Raw genomic sequence first — 15,182 nt, forward strand, 5'->3', positions numbered from 1 at the left:
ATTTTCCCTTCTCCCCGCGTCAACTTGAAAAGGCATGCTCTGCCAAAAATACAGTCCAGCACGTGTGGTTTTGTCGCTGGATTCAAGGGCCTGTTTATCAATCACTGAGCTCCAGGTGCAGAATTTCACTCAAGGAGAATGAGGTGGCTATGTTATCGTCCCATCTCTGAACCACACCTTTGTTTCAAGTCTGACATACTGCAAGGAATGTCCGATTGCTGAATTGGCCCAAGTTGGGAAAAGAGGTATTGAATGGAATATCTTAACCAAAGTGATCCTATCCTCGAATTACATCAGGACAATGAGTTCTCTGTTGATTAAACTGAAGTTCACGAAGCCTGTAATTCTATTGTTAAAGTTGTTAAAATGTCACAATGAAGAATTGTGTGCTGATCTTTAAATCATTTATTAGCCCAATGAAACATTAGAAATGAATACTCATCAAATATATGAGAAAATATTAATAATACAAAGAACATTTGATTTTGCTTGTTCATCAAAATTTCTTTGATACGGATAGATGTTATGCCCTTTACAGCGTCATTGAAGTTCATTATCTTCTCAGATCAGACTGAGTTACATATGCCAGAGCATCACTGCCATCTTTCACCATTCATTTTCTTTTGACTCTGGTCTGTTGCATTTGTTCCAAGTTCTGGATCATTTGACCATTCAGAATTATCCATCTCCCGCTTCGTCTGAAAATTCTGCATCCAAAATGGAGTTTGGAAATCTAATCATAGGACTATTTAATTGTTGGATTCTTTGCAATTTTGTTTGTGGCCACACACCAAGTTGGCTTGGGACTTTCCATCTGAATTGCTGGCTCTGTGGAGTATGCAAATAACCGATGGCTGTGATAAAGATCGGAAAGTTACTGCTCTTGAAATGCAGCAGGTCCTCATGCGATTTAATCATCACTTAATTGGGACATTGCCTCATCATCTCCTTTATTCCAAAATAATCCACTGACTGCAATGTCAGAAGCTTCGTGATCATCCCGTGTGCAGTTGATGCCCAAATCTTCCCTGATCCCCTGCAATAGAGTTGCTTCTTCATTCACTAATTGTTCATTCATTGTAGTAGTGCAGGGTGAAGTTCATGTTGTTTGCCAATCTGTTATCAAAGCTTTAAGGCTATCCAAGTTCAATTCCAGTTTGATGATGCATTGTCTCTGAGCTGGGTTGATGAATCTGATCCACTGTCCTTCCCCTATTGTTCAATCGTTTCACAGCCTGTACTGACTGGAACATTTACAGGCAACCTGTGTGATGAGCAACTCCATTTTCTTTATAATACTGGACTTCTATTCACGTGATGTTGTGCACCATGCTATGGTTTCTTGCTGACCTGTCCACTTCCTTGCCACCCTCCTGACACTAGTATTCCTTGTATCTAGAATTAAAGCAACCAGCCACCTCAAGCAATCAGCAAAAAAAAATGTGATAAATAAAAAGATAAAAGGTACAGACATTCATTGTTGGCTCTCCAATCACGCAACACTCAGGCTCAAGCAACCGGAAATTTCACTTGGCATCTACTAATCCCCTTAGTTGCCGGACAGTGGGAAGTTTTACTGTATCTGGGAGCAAGAATGTGTTCCCATCACTTTAGGCTTCTCAGACAACTTGAAGTTATTTCTCAGACCCACATCATCTCTTTTGTCATTTTTATTTTCCTCAGATAAAGTGGGATGCCAAGGCAGAAATCTAGTTGCTTTTGCCATGATCATGTTGCAGATGTATGGTTGTGTTTTCAAAAAGGAGTGAAGTGCTGGAAGGACAAAGATGGCAGGACTAGATCAGGGGTTAACAATGCCTTGGGCAGTTCAGTTTTCCCTAAACCAGTAGTGCATACAAATTCCTTGTTAGAAAGGTTTTCAGTTTCTCCTTCGAAATGCAAACTCTAAAGCATTTTTTGTTGTCTTTGTCTATCTTGATAAACCCTTTCATTCCTGGTATCACCCTAGTAAATCTTCTCATGTGAATGGGATAGAGATTGCTGGTCCTTCATCATTTTGGGGTCTAAACTCTGGAAGCACTGACCCAACAGCACCATGGGAGCACCTTCGCAAGAAGAACAGCAAGAGATCAAGAAGGTAACTCAGGTGCAAGCACAATATGGGATGAGCATTAAATGATGTCTTTGCCAGCAATACCCAGATTCCGAATAAACAATAAAACTGGTCAATGGACAAGAACACAGGATGCCTGGCCTATCACCTGATCTTGGCGGCAACCTGAACAAGCCCCGTTCTTACCGGGGAAGTCAGGCAACAAAGTTGTGGTTAAGAGTGTGAAAGTAAGGGTCTGCTCAGTACAGAATGATATAGATTGATCAATTTTAATTAATGCTCACTAGTTGTGTGATAACCCTAACATTTATCAGGGAAACCATGAAGCAAAGAGGGAGTATAAAATTTCCAGTGAAATGAATGGGGAAGTTCTCCCTGAATAAATCCACACTGGCAGAGAATACTCATATCGCTTTGTGGATATAAGTGGTGGGGACTTGGTGCAACTTTGAACTGCTAAATAAATTGACCAATGTTTTCTTGATTTCAAAGTTCTTGTTCACTGTCAATCAACAAATGTTTCTGAACACTCATTTTAGGACACAAATGCACAAAGAGCCCCATGGCAAGGGTATAATCACTTACCGGTGACAAAAGTACAGTGACGTCATAAAACCAAATCAAGGAGTCTCTGGACTTGTTGCTTGCAGAGAACTTTTTCGCATCTTGACCTTGGCTTTGATTTGAGCAAGATGAACTTTGCAGAAATCTTCATAGCTCTCCAGAAATAACAGTAAATTCACTGTTGACACTCATTTAAGAGGTTTTCCAAAAAAACAAAATCACACCTTAAAGGGAATCAATGAAATAAATTTTCAGAGAAGCTAAAATCATTTGGTGCACAGCCTGAAATTATTCACGATCACTTTTCTTGATTCACATTCTCCTACAACACAGCCATTCAGCCCAAGATATTCCCATCAATACCATTCCTCCACTTACTTTCTTGTAACCAGCACTCTTAGCTTTGTCAAACCCCACCCCCATTCTCCTGCACCCATCTACAATTTCCAACGACCAATTAACCTTCTAACCTGGAGGTCTTCAGGATGTGGGAGCAAACAGAAGCATTCAGAGGAAAATCATGAGACCACAGAAAGAACGTGCAAACTCGACACAGACGGGATCCATATTCACCACTTCTTGGTGACCATCTGTGTTGCCCAAAAGAAAGTGGATGTTAATTTGGTCACATTTCATGTTACACTTTTGCATGATCTATTTTGCTCACACTTTGATGAAGGGCTCAAGCCTGAAATGTTGGTTATGCATCTGTATCTTTTCGCTATACAGTCTGTCTGACGTGTTGAGTTTCTCCAGCATTGTGCTTTTGCTTCAAATCAGGGTGTCCGCTGACTTTCATGTTTTATTATGGGAGTTAATTTGCTCCCCACAGTTTGTAAACTGACAGGGCTGGGAACCATTAGGGTCTCCTGTGTGATGGACTGCAGCGATGATACTTACCAGGAATGGCATACGAACAGAAAATGTTACTTTTAACAACAAAGAAGAGGGCTATTCAGCTCCCAAGGAAGCAATGTGATTTCCACTCTGAAATAAAACAGAAAACACTGGAAATGCTTAACCGGACTGGCAGCATCTGTGGAAAGAGGTTCAGGTGGAAGAAACTTTGTGGGAACAATGGTCTTTGACTTGAAATCTTTTCTCTGTTCCTCTTTCCACAGATGCATCCTGATTCCAGCATCTCAGAATTATTGACTTTGATTTCCCTCTTCCTCCCTATTTCCTTGTAGCCTGTAATTTATTCTCCTTACATATAGAACAATACAGCACAGGCCCTTTGACCCACAATGTTGTGCCGACCCATATATTCCTTCCTTTAAAAAAAAGTACTAAACCCTCTTTAGCCCATAACCCTGTATTTTTCATCTGTGCCCCCAATGTTTCAACTTCCACCACCATCCCCATTAATTTCTCTTTGATTCTTTTTATTATTGATCAAGTGGTAATTGACAGGTATTCAATTCCCCTACCAGTGTCTTTGGAATGTGACAGGAAGTCAGATCACCTGGAGGAAACACACAAGAACAAATTTGTAAACTGCCCAGAATCAAAATCGGAGGTGAAGATTGAGCTAGAGTCCCTGGTACTGGGGGAGGGGAGATAGCTGCATTATCGTGCCGCCTGTGTCCCAACCCACAGATCCTGGAATCTCTCAGCAAACTGGAGGCACTCAGCAATGGAGGGAAATGGCCAGCTGACGTTTGGGAGTAAAGCACAGAAGTCTGAAGATACCGTGACTGAAGCAAAAACACAATGCTGGAGGAACTCAGCAGGTCAAACAGTGGCAAAGATAAAGCTGTGTTCCCAACAATTGAGACTTGAGCCCCTTATCAAGGTATGAGAAAAGAGCACCTGTCTACTACATTTTGTTCAAACCTTGATGAAGGACTCGAGCCCAAAACGCTGGTTATGCATCTTTGCTATCTTAAGTCAATACTTTGGGTCATTATGGAGGTAACATCCTAACAAAAGAACAAAGGTGCCTTTTATAGTGAGGAGGTGGGTCCTGTTTTCCTGTTGAAGTGCCAAGGGGTGGCACGATAATTCTTCACATGAGTTCCCCCCCCCCCCCCATTCCTCCCACCATTCTAAATTGGGCAGTATGGACTTGTGGGCTGAAATGACCTGTTACCATGCTGTACGTCTAAATTTAAAATTTAAATTAAAAACTACTTCTAAATATAAAATTTTTTAAAAATCCAATATTCCATCCAGGCACTCTCAAAGCAGATGGCATTAACATAGACTTCTCCAGTTTCCGTTAGACCACTCCCCTTCCCTCTCCCTCACCACCTTTTCACCCCATTCCATTTTCTTTCCTCCCCTATCACCTCACCTTTTTTTTCTTCTGCCCTCTGACCCATATCCACCCATGACCTCTTAGCTTGTTGACCTCTGCTCCTCCCTCTGCCCTTTCTATCAACCTCCCCTTCTTTTTATTAAGGCCCCTTCCTACTTTTTGCTCATTCCTTAACGAAGGACCCAGTCCCCCAAAATGATGGTTATTATGGATGCTGTGTGACCTGTTGAGCTTCTCCAGTACTTTTGTGCATGGCACGACAATCTCAGCTTCTGCAACTTTCCTCTTTTAACTACATAATTACAGCTATGTACAGATACATGGAATTTCATACATGCTGAAGCCAAACAGAGAATGCTGGAAATACTCAGCAGGTCAGGGTTTGAAAAGAGAGAAGCTCAGTTCACGTTCCCCGAGTGTTATCCTCGCAAGGTCCCCGACAGATTTGCAGCACCTCTTTTATTTTAGATTTTAGCAGAACTTGCCTCCAGATATGGAGTGGTTACCATTTGAGAGCTAAACTATTGAGCAAATTAACATCAATGTAGCACAGTCACACATTCAAATCAAGTCCATGTAGACAACATCCACTGCCCTCTTCTCATCAAGTACGTTTACACACGCATAATGCATCTTCAAACACACACACAATTATAGATTGGATTAAAGATCCCTTTACCGAGCCAGGAACAAAAACCATAGGATTTTTTTGGGGGGGGGGGGGGCGGGGAGGGCTGGAGAAACAGGTCATCAGGGTAATGGGTGAGCAGGGATATAGAATGCAAAAGGAAGTGATATTAAATTTGTACAAGATTTTAGTTAAACATCACCATGTGTAATTTTCAACTCTATTAAAAAGTGCATTCCACAATATTTAACAAGAATAATACATCCTATTTGTGAAAAGTTAGTAATTAGATATCTCATGTTGGAGAAGGAGTTGAGGGAAGATTTAAGCAATTGAGAGAGAGAGAGAGAGAGAAAACAATGAATTTTGCCTTTTTCTTTCTGAAACAAAGCCATGGAACACCAGAACATGGTAAACAGTGATTACTAATAGGGGTTTTCTAGCCTGATTCATTGTTCAACACAATCCACCCCATCCATGTTTCCACCTTGGCCTTCATAAGGCAAGATTCCCTAATGTGCAAAAATTTTACAATCATATTTTAGTGTACACAGCCCTCTGTGAGGGACAACACCATAATTTTCCATCATCTCTCCACACCCCACCCCCTCCATCAGGTAGAAGATACTGGTGAAAAGTTGACATCTGGATAGGAGTCAAAACAAAGCCTTTCTCTGCACCTTGATGCACATGACTGCAATCTAAGTCAAGAAATTTCCCTTCATCAAGCCTGATTCTGTGCCTGCTGGTCTGAGACTGTACAGCCAGAGGAAACAGCCACTTGGTATCTGTCCAATCACTCCATCTCAGGGAAATTAAAAGAAATCTTTCTCACACAGAAAACTCAGGGACAGAGCCTCAAGATTCAGTGGAGTCAATTTCAGATAGTGATAAGGAGAAACTGCTTCCTCACTACAGAGCATTGTGAATCAATGGAATTCTCTGCCTAAGGAAGCAGTAAGGGCAGCCTCATCCAATGTATTGAAGACCTTGCATATTTGAGAAACTTGGAGATTTATTGCTTGAGCAACTGAAATTAAGAGCAGGAAGGTTATTGTGCAACTGTACAAGGTACTGGTGAGGCCACATCTGGAGTACTGCGTGCATTTCTGGTCTCCTTACTTGGCTTTGGAGGTGGTGTAGACGAGGTTCACTAGGTTGATTCTAGGAATGAAGGGGTTAGCCTATGAAGACAGATAGAGTCATCTGGGACTGTACTCACTGAAATTTAGAAGAATGAGAGGTGATCTTATAGAACAAAATTATGATAGAGGTAAATAGTTGTTTCCATTGGTGGAGGAGATGAGAACAAGGGGACATAGCCTCAAGATTCAGGGTAGTAGATTTAGGACAGAGATGAAGAGGAACTGCTTTTCTTAGAAGGTGGTGAAATTAGAGAATTTTCTGTCCAATGAAGCAGTGGAAACGACCTCAGTAAATATATTTAAGATCTGCGGTCCCAAAGTCCTCCTTGCAGCAGATGGCAGTCTCTTTTAAAAGCAGTAGCTTCTGCTACTCATGTTCAAATATTCCATCTCTTGGACATATGCAAATTCTGGAGTGGATTTCAGGACTGCAAGGTGGGATCGATTTTTACATTATAAAATAATTAAGGGATATAGGGAAAAGACATATCATTAGATCAGCCATGATCTCGTTGAATGGCAGAGCGGGCTCGACATGCCGGATGGCCAACTCCTGCTCCTATTTTGTGTCCTAAGGGTTATAAGGAAAAGGCCGATGAGTTCATGGGCTGATCAGCCATGATCTTATTGATTGGTAGAGCAGATCCATGGGGACAAGTGGCAGACCTCTGCTCCTATTTCTTCTGCAAGCACAGGATATTTCACTGTGACATCAATCGCAGGTGAGTCTTCCAAAGGGAGCTGGAGGCAAGTTTGAAAGGATGCAAAGATGAAATTAAAAGTAGATTTTGTAGCTGGAGACCTGCAAATTCTCTGACTGACAGAGTAAGGCATCCACTCATTTCGAGAAATGGCCCGAATGTCATAATCTTTCACACATAATGAGCTGCTCTCAACCACGCCTGCGTAATCAGTATTGAGCAATCCCTGAAGTCCACTCCAGAATTTGCATGCGGGAGATGGAAAATATGATGAATGCTAGTTGCATAAGCGACTGGCTTTAAAATAGACTGCCGACTACTGCAGGGAGGACCTCAGACCTATGGAGCAACACGAGATTATGAACACTTTAAAAACTGCCTACCATAATATTGCCCTTCTCTTTGCAGCATTTCACACTGTTGATTGCTGGATTCTCCTTCAATGTCTCTCCTTTGCAATTTAGCTTCCTTGAGATTTGACTCTCTGGTCCCATTCCTACAAGACCACAAGTGGCAGAGAGGATCATTGGAGTTGTCCTTTCTCCCCCCTTGACGTGATCTACCAGGATCGGTGTCTGAAGAGGGCATGCAAAATCTTTGAAGACCCTTTCTACCCTGCACCTTTCAGCTGCTCCCATCGGGAAAGAGATGCAGGAGTGTCAGAGCCACCACCACCAGACTGACGAACAGCTTTTTCCCCACGGGCAGTGAGAACGCAGAACGACCAAAAGAACTGCTCACACTAACCCTCCAAGACTCTCATATTCATGAAACAATATTTAGATGAAAATATTCACAAAACAGCATAGATGAACTGCTTGCCCTGCATATGTATTGTTTGTCGGTATGTGTGTTACGTCTGGTGGTACATCTGCCTACTCGCACCGGATGAACACTGTTTTGTCAGTTTATTATCAGATGACAACAAACTTGACAATAGCCAACAGTGGAATTTGTAATTTTGCCATACATTTCACAGTCCCATTTTGTGAAAATTTTTCTTTTCTCCCCCCCTCAAATCTCTTCCTTCAGAGAGAATTCTGGACCTGCGTCATTGCTAGTGTACCTGACTCTAAAATTTCTCTGTTTGCAACTATAAAGCTCCGAATATCAAGCACCTCCGGACCCATTTTCATACTCATGTTCGTGACTATCTCCTGGCAGCACAAGTTGAAGGCAGTTGCTTCGGGTTTGGTCATGGCTAGTCATTAAACAGTTCAGCTCCCTACCCCTTTATTGTGAATGCTTCATCTTTATCTGACTTTTGGATCAATTCCTCCTGACGTATGCTGAACCATTACCCCCGTGCAATCACAAATCATTCTTCTTGTTGACTGAATTCCCAAATGGCCCAGTTGTAAAGCAAGAATTGGAATCTTGGGTTCCTTTTGCCCTCTAATTAATTTCTGCCCCAAAACTCTCTTCCACACCAGTGCCTTTCTACAGACTTGTAGAAGCATCACTACTGCTGGAAGAATCATTATACCGGTACAAACTTGTGTTACTTCTCAACCAGAGTATTCAGTGTTTATAGTTCCTCCATGAATTCCAAAATAGCTGCTTGTTCATACCCTGCTCCATGATGGAGCCCATCAATCCATTTTTGATTTTTATCAATTTCTTCTCATCCAGTTACTGTACATGAAACTTTCATTTTGTCTATGAAAGTTCATGTTTCAAACTGCCACCAAGCATTCCTCCAGTTTTATACTCTTCCACATATTATGATCTCAGCAATCTTCTTCCCTCGCTCTCCCACAAATCAAAACTCCTGCATTTCTTCCCAAGAACTTGCTCCACATTCCTCATACCCATCTCCTTTTCCCTTCCCTCAAATGTCCTCCCCCTCCTCAATTTTTGATCCCCGTGTTCTTCCTGGAATGTTTCTTGAATTCAAGGTGCCATACAAATTCAACTTGTTGCCCTGCCTTAAAAAGCAAAGAACAGTCATGAAGACCATTTCACATTAATAGCGAGGAAAGGGAGGAACTGGTTATATCTTTAGCGGATTGTTTTCAAACCTTCTGAGGAATTCGAATGAGCCACTAAACTCATCTTTACAAACAAGAGTTTTGTACTCAGAAGGTTAAGTAGACTCTTTACAGCGTCAATGCTTCATGCCAATATTCTGTTTTTATTTCAGTACTTTGTATTAAAATCAGTATCTGGCTAAACTCTTTTATAAGGCTTTAAGGCAATTATTATTCACTTTACACAAATCAAATAATTACAGAGAGGATATTTTTCTTTCTAAGCATCTATTCAAATTATTTGAGAGAGAGCAGAAACCTTTGTGATCTGACATGTTTTATTACATACTTAACACAGACAGATGATGTCAAAGATTTGGACAGAATTAGTAACAATCTGTTCGTATCTACAAGTCTAAAGTGATTGCTGTCATTTTAAAAACTATGCAGTGCAGACCATTTCTGATCCAGTGTCTGTACTTTAAATTCTTTTGCTAATTTTCTTCAAGGTAACTTCTCCATTGGTAATGGTCTAAAAGAAATCGAGAGACAGAGTGAAACACTTCAACATTCTACACTCTCAACAAGTATCCCACAAGATGCGCAAAAACCGAACATGGCATAATGACAGGATTATCTGCCAGGATCTGAAAAGATTTTTTAAAAATCAGTGATTGATTCAGAGCATCTCCATCAGCAGACCTAGAATCTAAAATATAAAAAGACTTTTTTTGTACAAATGTAAAGCAAAGTTGCCGTAACAGAAATGAAATTAAATATATTTTCTGTATTATTTATGTTTGAGAATTTTTAGAAGTTTGAGAATTTATAATTCTGAATGCTCTTTAGTGATTTATACAGTTAGTTATTTCATTGTTCCTAATTGGCATTGTTAAATAATCAATTCTTCCCAAGAAAATGGTTTTAATGTCTTTATTTCATAGCTACAAGACAACATGGATCAGGTTAAAGGTTACACTTCATGACAATTTAAAAAATGTCATACGACACACTACAAATCCACAGACGTTAAGAGAATGAGGATCGAAACAACCACCAGAGGAAAAAAATAAAATGCCAAAATAAACTCTTAAGGTGGTCCAGCAAGCAGAGCTGTTGACTCACAGCTGCAGTGAACTAGGGTCACTCCTGATCACAATTGCATGTTCTCTTTCTGATTACATGGATTTACTCAGGTACTCAACATCCCAAAGGTTTGCAGATTGCTATGATAATTGGCCATAACATTTGTCACATTATACCCCACATGTCAAACTCAGGCCCGTGAGCCATATTTGGCCCATAATATAATTATATTTGGCCCGCAAGATCATATCAAATATGTATTAGAGCTGGCCCGCTGGCCGCCGCGCCAGTATAGCGCATGCACAGCTAATACTACAAATCCCACAATGCTTTGCAAATCCGTTGGCGCCGGCCCGTCAGCCCGCTAATCGCCCCCACCTCCTCTCTTTACTTTCATTAGTATCTGCGACCTGTCGCCTAACTCACATGTAATAAACCCCTTATGAAAAATGGCCAAACGAAAGACAGAAAACAGGACCTTTCAAGACAGGTGGGAGACAGACTATATGTTCATCATTTTAAAAGACAAACCTGTTTGTCATTGAAGCAAGTTGTTATTTTTTTGACTTGTTGGCTTGTGAAAAAAAAAACATTTAAAAGGAGCTTAAAGGCTAGAGAGAAATATTATTTATTGAATATTTTATTTCTCATTTGTTAATGCTTCTTCTGGAAAGAGTTTAACCAAAACTATTATTAAACATTTATTTTAATAAGAAAAAGTTTAACATTACACATGTTGAAAGAAGAGAAAACATGCAAATGTTGTTGAAAATTTTCAATAAATATTTAGTTTGGCCCACGATTTAGTCCAAGTTTTTAAATTTTGGCCCTCTGTGAATTGGAGTTTGACACCCCTGCATTATGCAGTGAGAAGGGTTGTTCTGCAAGCAGTCTTAATGGTGAACCTCAACATTCATACATCCGTATAAAGTCGATGTACAGGAGCCCAATTTCACAATGTCAAGCAGCCATTCTCAGCAGGGGCCCTGAGAGCCCTCCTAAGGCCACAACACATTTTAGTGAAAGCCTTGGTTTTTACCTAACTTTTTATGCAGAAGAAACCAAAACTTGAGTGCTTCACAAGGAATGGGGCCCATAAACTTTGAGCAATGGATTGGGTCGGGGGTGGGTGGGGGGACCTAGCTGAAAAAAATGTTAACGTCTGGTGTAAAGTTGCAATGAAAAAATATTTAGTACAAACAAGAGCAGCATGAGAGTGACTGCTTTGGGGAATAAAATTTAAATGATCCTTAACATGTCGATGAGTGGAAGAATCTCGGGAGGGAGTTATAGTTCATTGGAATGTGGAGAATATACATGGTGTCAATGGTTGTGTGCTGAATCGATGGGCCTAAAGCCTATTCAATGCTCCGTGACTCTGACAGGGGTGCCCTGGGCCACCTGCGGCCCGTTGCTCATTTTTAAGGGTGAATTTTAAAAATAAAATAGAATATAACCTGTTAGAATAATGTCTCTAACAATAAATTTCATTGTTTGTTCATTGCAGTTCTTAGTTTCAGCACCAGATGTCACTGCCATTTGGAACAACGACTATACCGAACATTGAAATGTTAATCATCGATGAACATCAGTTAAGAGGTTTACCTCAGTTGATTAAACATGGAGGAACTAAAAAGATGGAAAATAGCAAGGGAGGGCTGAAAATTTCAGACATGGTGGGAAAATGAATACTTTTTCCACAGAAGTCATGGGGAAGTGTGTTTGGTTAATTTGCAAGGAATCTGTTAACTTTAATACCCTATCAACAGATTTACACCATAATAATTAAGGTGGACACTTGGGCCATGAACGGTATTCACTGAGAGTTGTGGAGGAATGTTGGAGAAGGCTTTGTCCTTTTCTCCTGTTCTTATTTTGCACCCAGCTTTTCATTTTGCACTTTTTTTGAATAAGAGCTTTATATTAAATTTAAAAAGCAGCAGATACAGAAATATCTAGTGTAATGTGTGAACACAACAGTAAACTACTGTAACGTCATCAGCCAAACTATTCAGCAGTATTGTATGGTTATTTTGATAGAAAATGAAGTTTTGATGGAACAGGGGTTTTCTGGTCTTAAAAACACCTTTTTTTTCTTGCAGTGTAAAACTGCCAGACTTAATATTGTTTGGCCTGCGACTCCTATTTTTGTATATGTGGCCCACACAACAAAAAAAAGTTTGGCTACCCTGTTCTAGGACATCATGCTGATGAAATTCAGTGCAGCCACTGCAGGTTCGACCATTAGCGGTTCTAAAAATCACCGAATAAGTCGGCAGCTGGAGAACCCCATGAACTCACAAAGAGAATTTTGAAAGATGCATTGAACCTGGAGCTAAGAGCCTGCCAGACCATTACCACTGCCACTATGTCATATTGTGTTTAGCCTTCAACCAAACTGTACACACAAGCTGACTAATTTTTTCATTTTTTCTACAACCTTAAATTTTGTAAAGTCCTTTAATTCTTCAACAATCAGGAAACATAAACACATCTAAATCTTTGCACCTGGGCTAATGCATCGTGCTGGTTTGCATACAATTTTTTTTTAAGTATGCTGAACTGAATATTTTTTTTATTTATAATTTTTTTATTTTTCACACTGTGAACCATATCAACCAAACTATGTACAAACGTATCTCACTAAATTTACACAGTGATTTTTTCTTGCCTTTTTTCCCCCCCCTTTCCCTCCCTTCCCTCTACCCACTCCCCTCCAAAACCCATAAATATTCAACATATACAATACAATAAAACCATAAACAATACTTTCACACAAAGGAAAATAAACAAGAAAAATGTGTCATCTATTTATTACACACTAAATCTAGTCATTTCGTCATCATTTTAATTCTCATTTTAGGGGTTGGAGGTCCTAGGCATGCTCTCTCTGATATATTCCATGTACGGTTCCCAAATTTGTTCAAACATTGTGACTTTATTTTTTAAATTATATGTTATTTTTTTCCAATGGAATACATTTATTCATTTCCAAGTCCCATCTGTTTTGCATACAATTTGAAACATTCCTCAACCATCTTTATTGATTGCAGTCTGAGCTCGATGGTTTTGTGTCACTTGTTCTTGGGTTGAATAGAATTATATTATTCCATAATTATAAATAATACTGGATGCATTATGAAATGTATTTATTCCCCATTTGATTTTTAATGCTGATTAGGTGTGCATATACTGGCTAGACACATTAATACAGCATGCAACTAAGTTAAGATTCTGAAATGAATATTCAAGTCAATGATTGAGCAAGAGGGTTCCAGAAATTTAATGAAGTCCGATTTCCTGGCGCTCACTGAATCAGGCTATTGATAAGACTATGAGCAATCGCAAAGAACAACATCCCACTCCTTCGCAGCAAAGCCAAGCAATAACAGTGACTTACTTCAATCATTCTGTCTCCACTCAGCTCCATGACTACAGTCAGTCCCTGCACTGCAACAACAAGCTTCCTCTCACCTTCCAGCTGCGCTAAAGCCTGAAAACAAAACAGGGTGATGTAAACATGTCATCGACACAGGCATCCATCCGTGATGGATTTGCCAAATCGACCATCCATACTTGGATCAGATCATTCCATGCATGCCAAATTAAACCTTGTCCTGTCCAGGGTGTCTTCCTCTGGCGTCTCTACCCTTCTCGGCACCACTGTTAAAGCTGCTGGAAATTCAGAGACTTTCACTGGAGGAGACTTGAGATGGAGGTGCAGGTTCGGGACTGCAAGGCTAGTCTTCAGATTAGCATAATTCCCTGCAGCCCTGCCCTGGATGCTGATTGCCAACAGCATGGATGATACACTTGGGAGGAAAAATATTTTCTTCCTGAGCTTTATGTCATATTGATAAAAATAGACGAGGAAAACCTTCGGAGGGCTGATTGCCAAATTACTCTGGCATCCTGCAAACCCCTTTTTTTTTATATAACCGTAGCTGTCAAGGCACTTCTCAATCTTCTCAGTATCTCTCCCAATATTGGGTGGTTTATTCTATGAAGGAAGAGGAGATTCCTCCTGCCTTGAGGATTGTGCTCCTCCCCCTGTCCCTTCCCCTCCCCCACCATTTTTGTTCAGGTGCCTGCCTACATTTCGCTCACATCTTGATGAAGGTCTCAAGCCTGAAATATTGGTTCTGCATCTTCATCTTTGCTAGATAAAGTACACAGTTTGACCTGCTGAGTTCCTCCAGTATTGTGATTTTACTTCAATCACGGTGTCCACAGACTTTCATGTTTTACTCACAAGCTATCAACTGCCAGATGGTACAACCTGGCATGCCAATAATTTTGGCTACCGCTTCCATTCTTAAAAGGGCTGGCACTAAACAGTTAGTGCAATTCTATTACCGTGCTATCTGAAAGGAGTTTGTACATTCAACCCATGTCTACGTAGGTTTCCTCTGGGTATTCTGGTTTCCGCCACATTCCAAAGATTGATGGGGGTTAAATGATTATTTTGTCACGTGGATTGGATGGCATGGGCTCGTGGGCCAGAAGGACCAGTTCCATGCTGTATCTCTAATTTATTTTTTTTTTTAAACTGTGTTCTGGAGTCCAATCTGATGCAAGACTTCTGCTCTATTCAAAGCAAGCCATCTATTTCTTCCAGTTGATGATGCAATGCAGCCTTTGCAAGGGGATTACTGAATGTATATTTTGAGAATGCAATATAATATTAGGTACCATTGCAATGTAATAATTAGCTGTACAGTAAAATCCCTGTTATTCCGAATTCTAGCAACCGG

At 40.3% G+C, this 15,182-nt stretch overlaps 2 protein-coding genes across 4 annotated transcripts in view; one reads left to right on the plus strand and one right to left on the minus strand.

Moving 5' to 3' along the window:
- The window catches only part of LOC138759508 (transmembrane channel-like protein 6), an 86,253-nt gene extending 76,129 nt beyond the window's left edge, over nt 1-10,124 (plus strand). The window contains exon 22 of the mRNA XM_069930044.1: nt 9,852-10,124. The gene's annotated coding sequence lies outside the window, so the exon portion shown is untranslated. The remainder of the gene's footprint in view (nt 1-9,851) is intronic.
- The window catches only part of mafga (v-maf avian musculoaponeurotic fibrosarcoma oncogene homolog Ga), a 59,061-nt gene continuing 53,424 nt past the window's right edge, over nt 9,546-15,182 (minus strand). For all 3 annotated transcript variants that reach the window (XM_069930048.1, XM_069930047.1, XM_069930046.1), the window contains 2 exons: nt 13,829-13,921; nt 9,546-9,874 (listed from right to left, as the gene is read on the minus strand). In XM_069930048.1, coding sequence (XP_069786149.1) covers nt 9,824-9,874; nt 13,829-13,921 — 144 coding nt within the window. In that variant the 3' untranslated portion in view covers nt 9,546-9,823. The remainder of the gene's footprint in view (nt 9,875-13,828; nt 13,922-15,182) is intronic.

This window comes from Narcine bancroftii, chromosome 3, assembly GCF_036971445.1.
Source record: "Narcine bancroftii isolate sNarBan1 chromosome 3, sNarBan1.hap1, whole genome shotgun sequence".
In the NCBI taxonomy this organism is placed as follows: Eukaryota; Metazoa; Chordata; class Chondrichthyes; order Torpediniformes; family Narcinidae; genus Narcine; species Narcine bancroftii.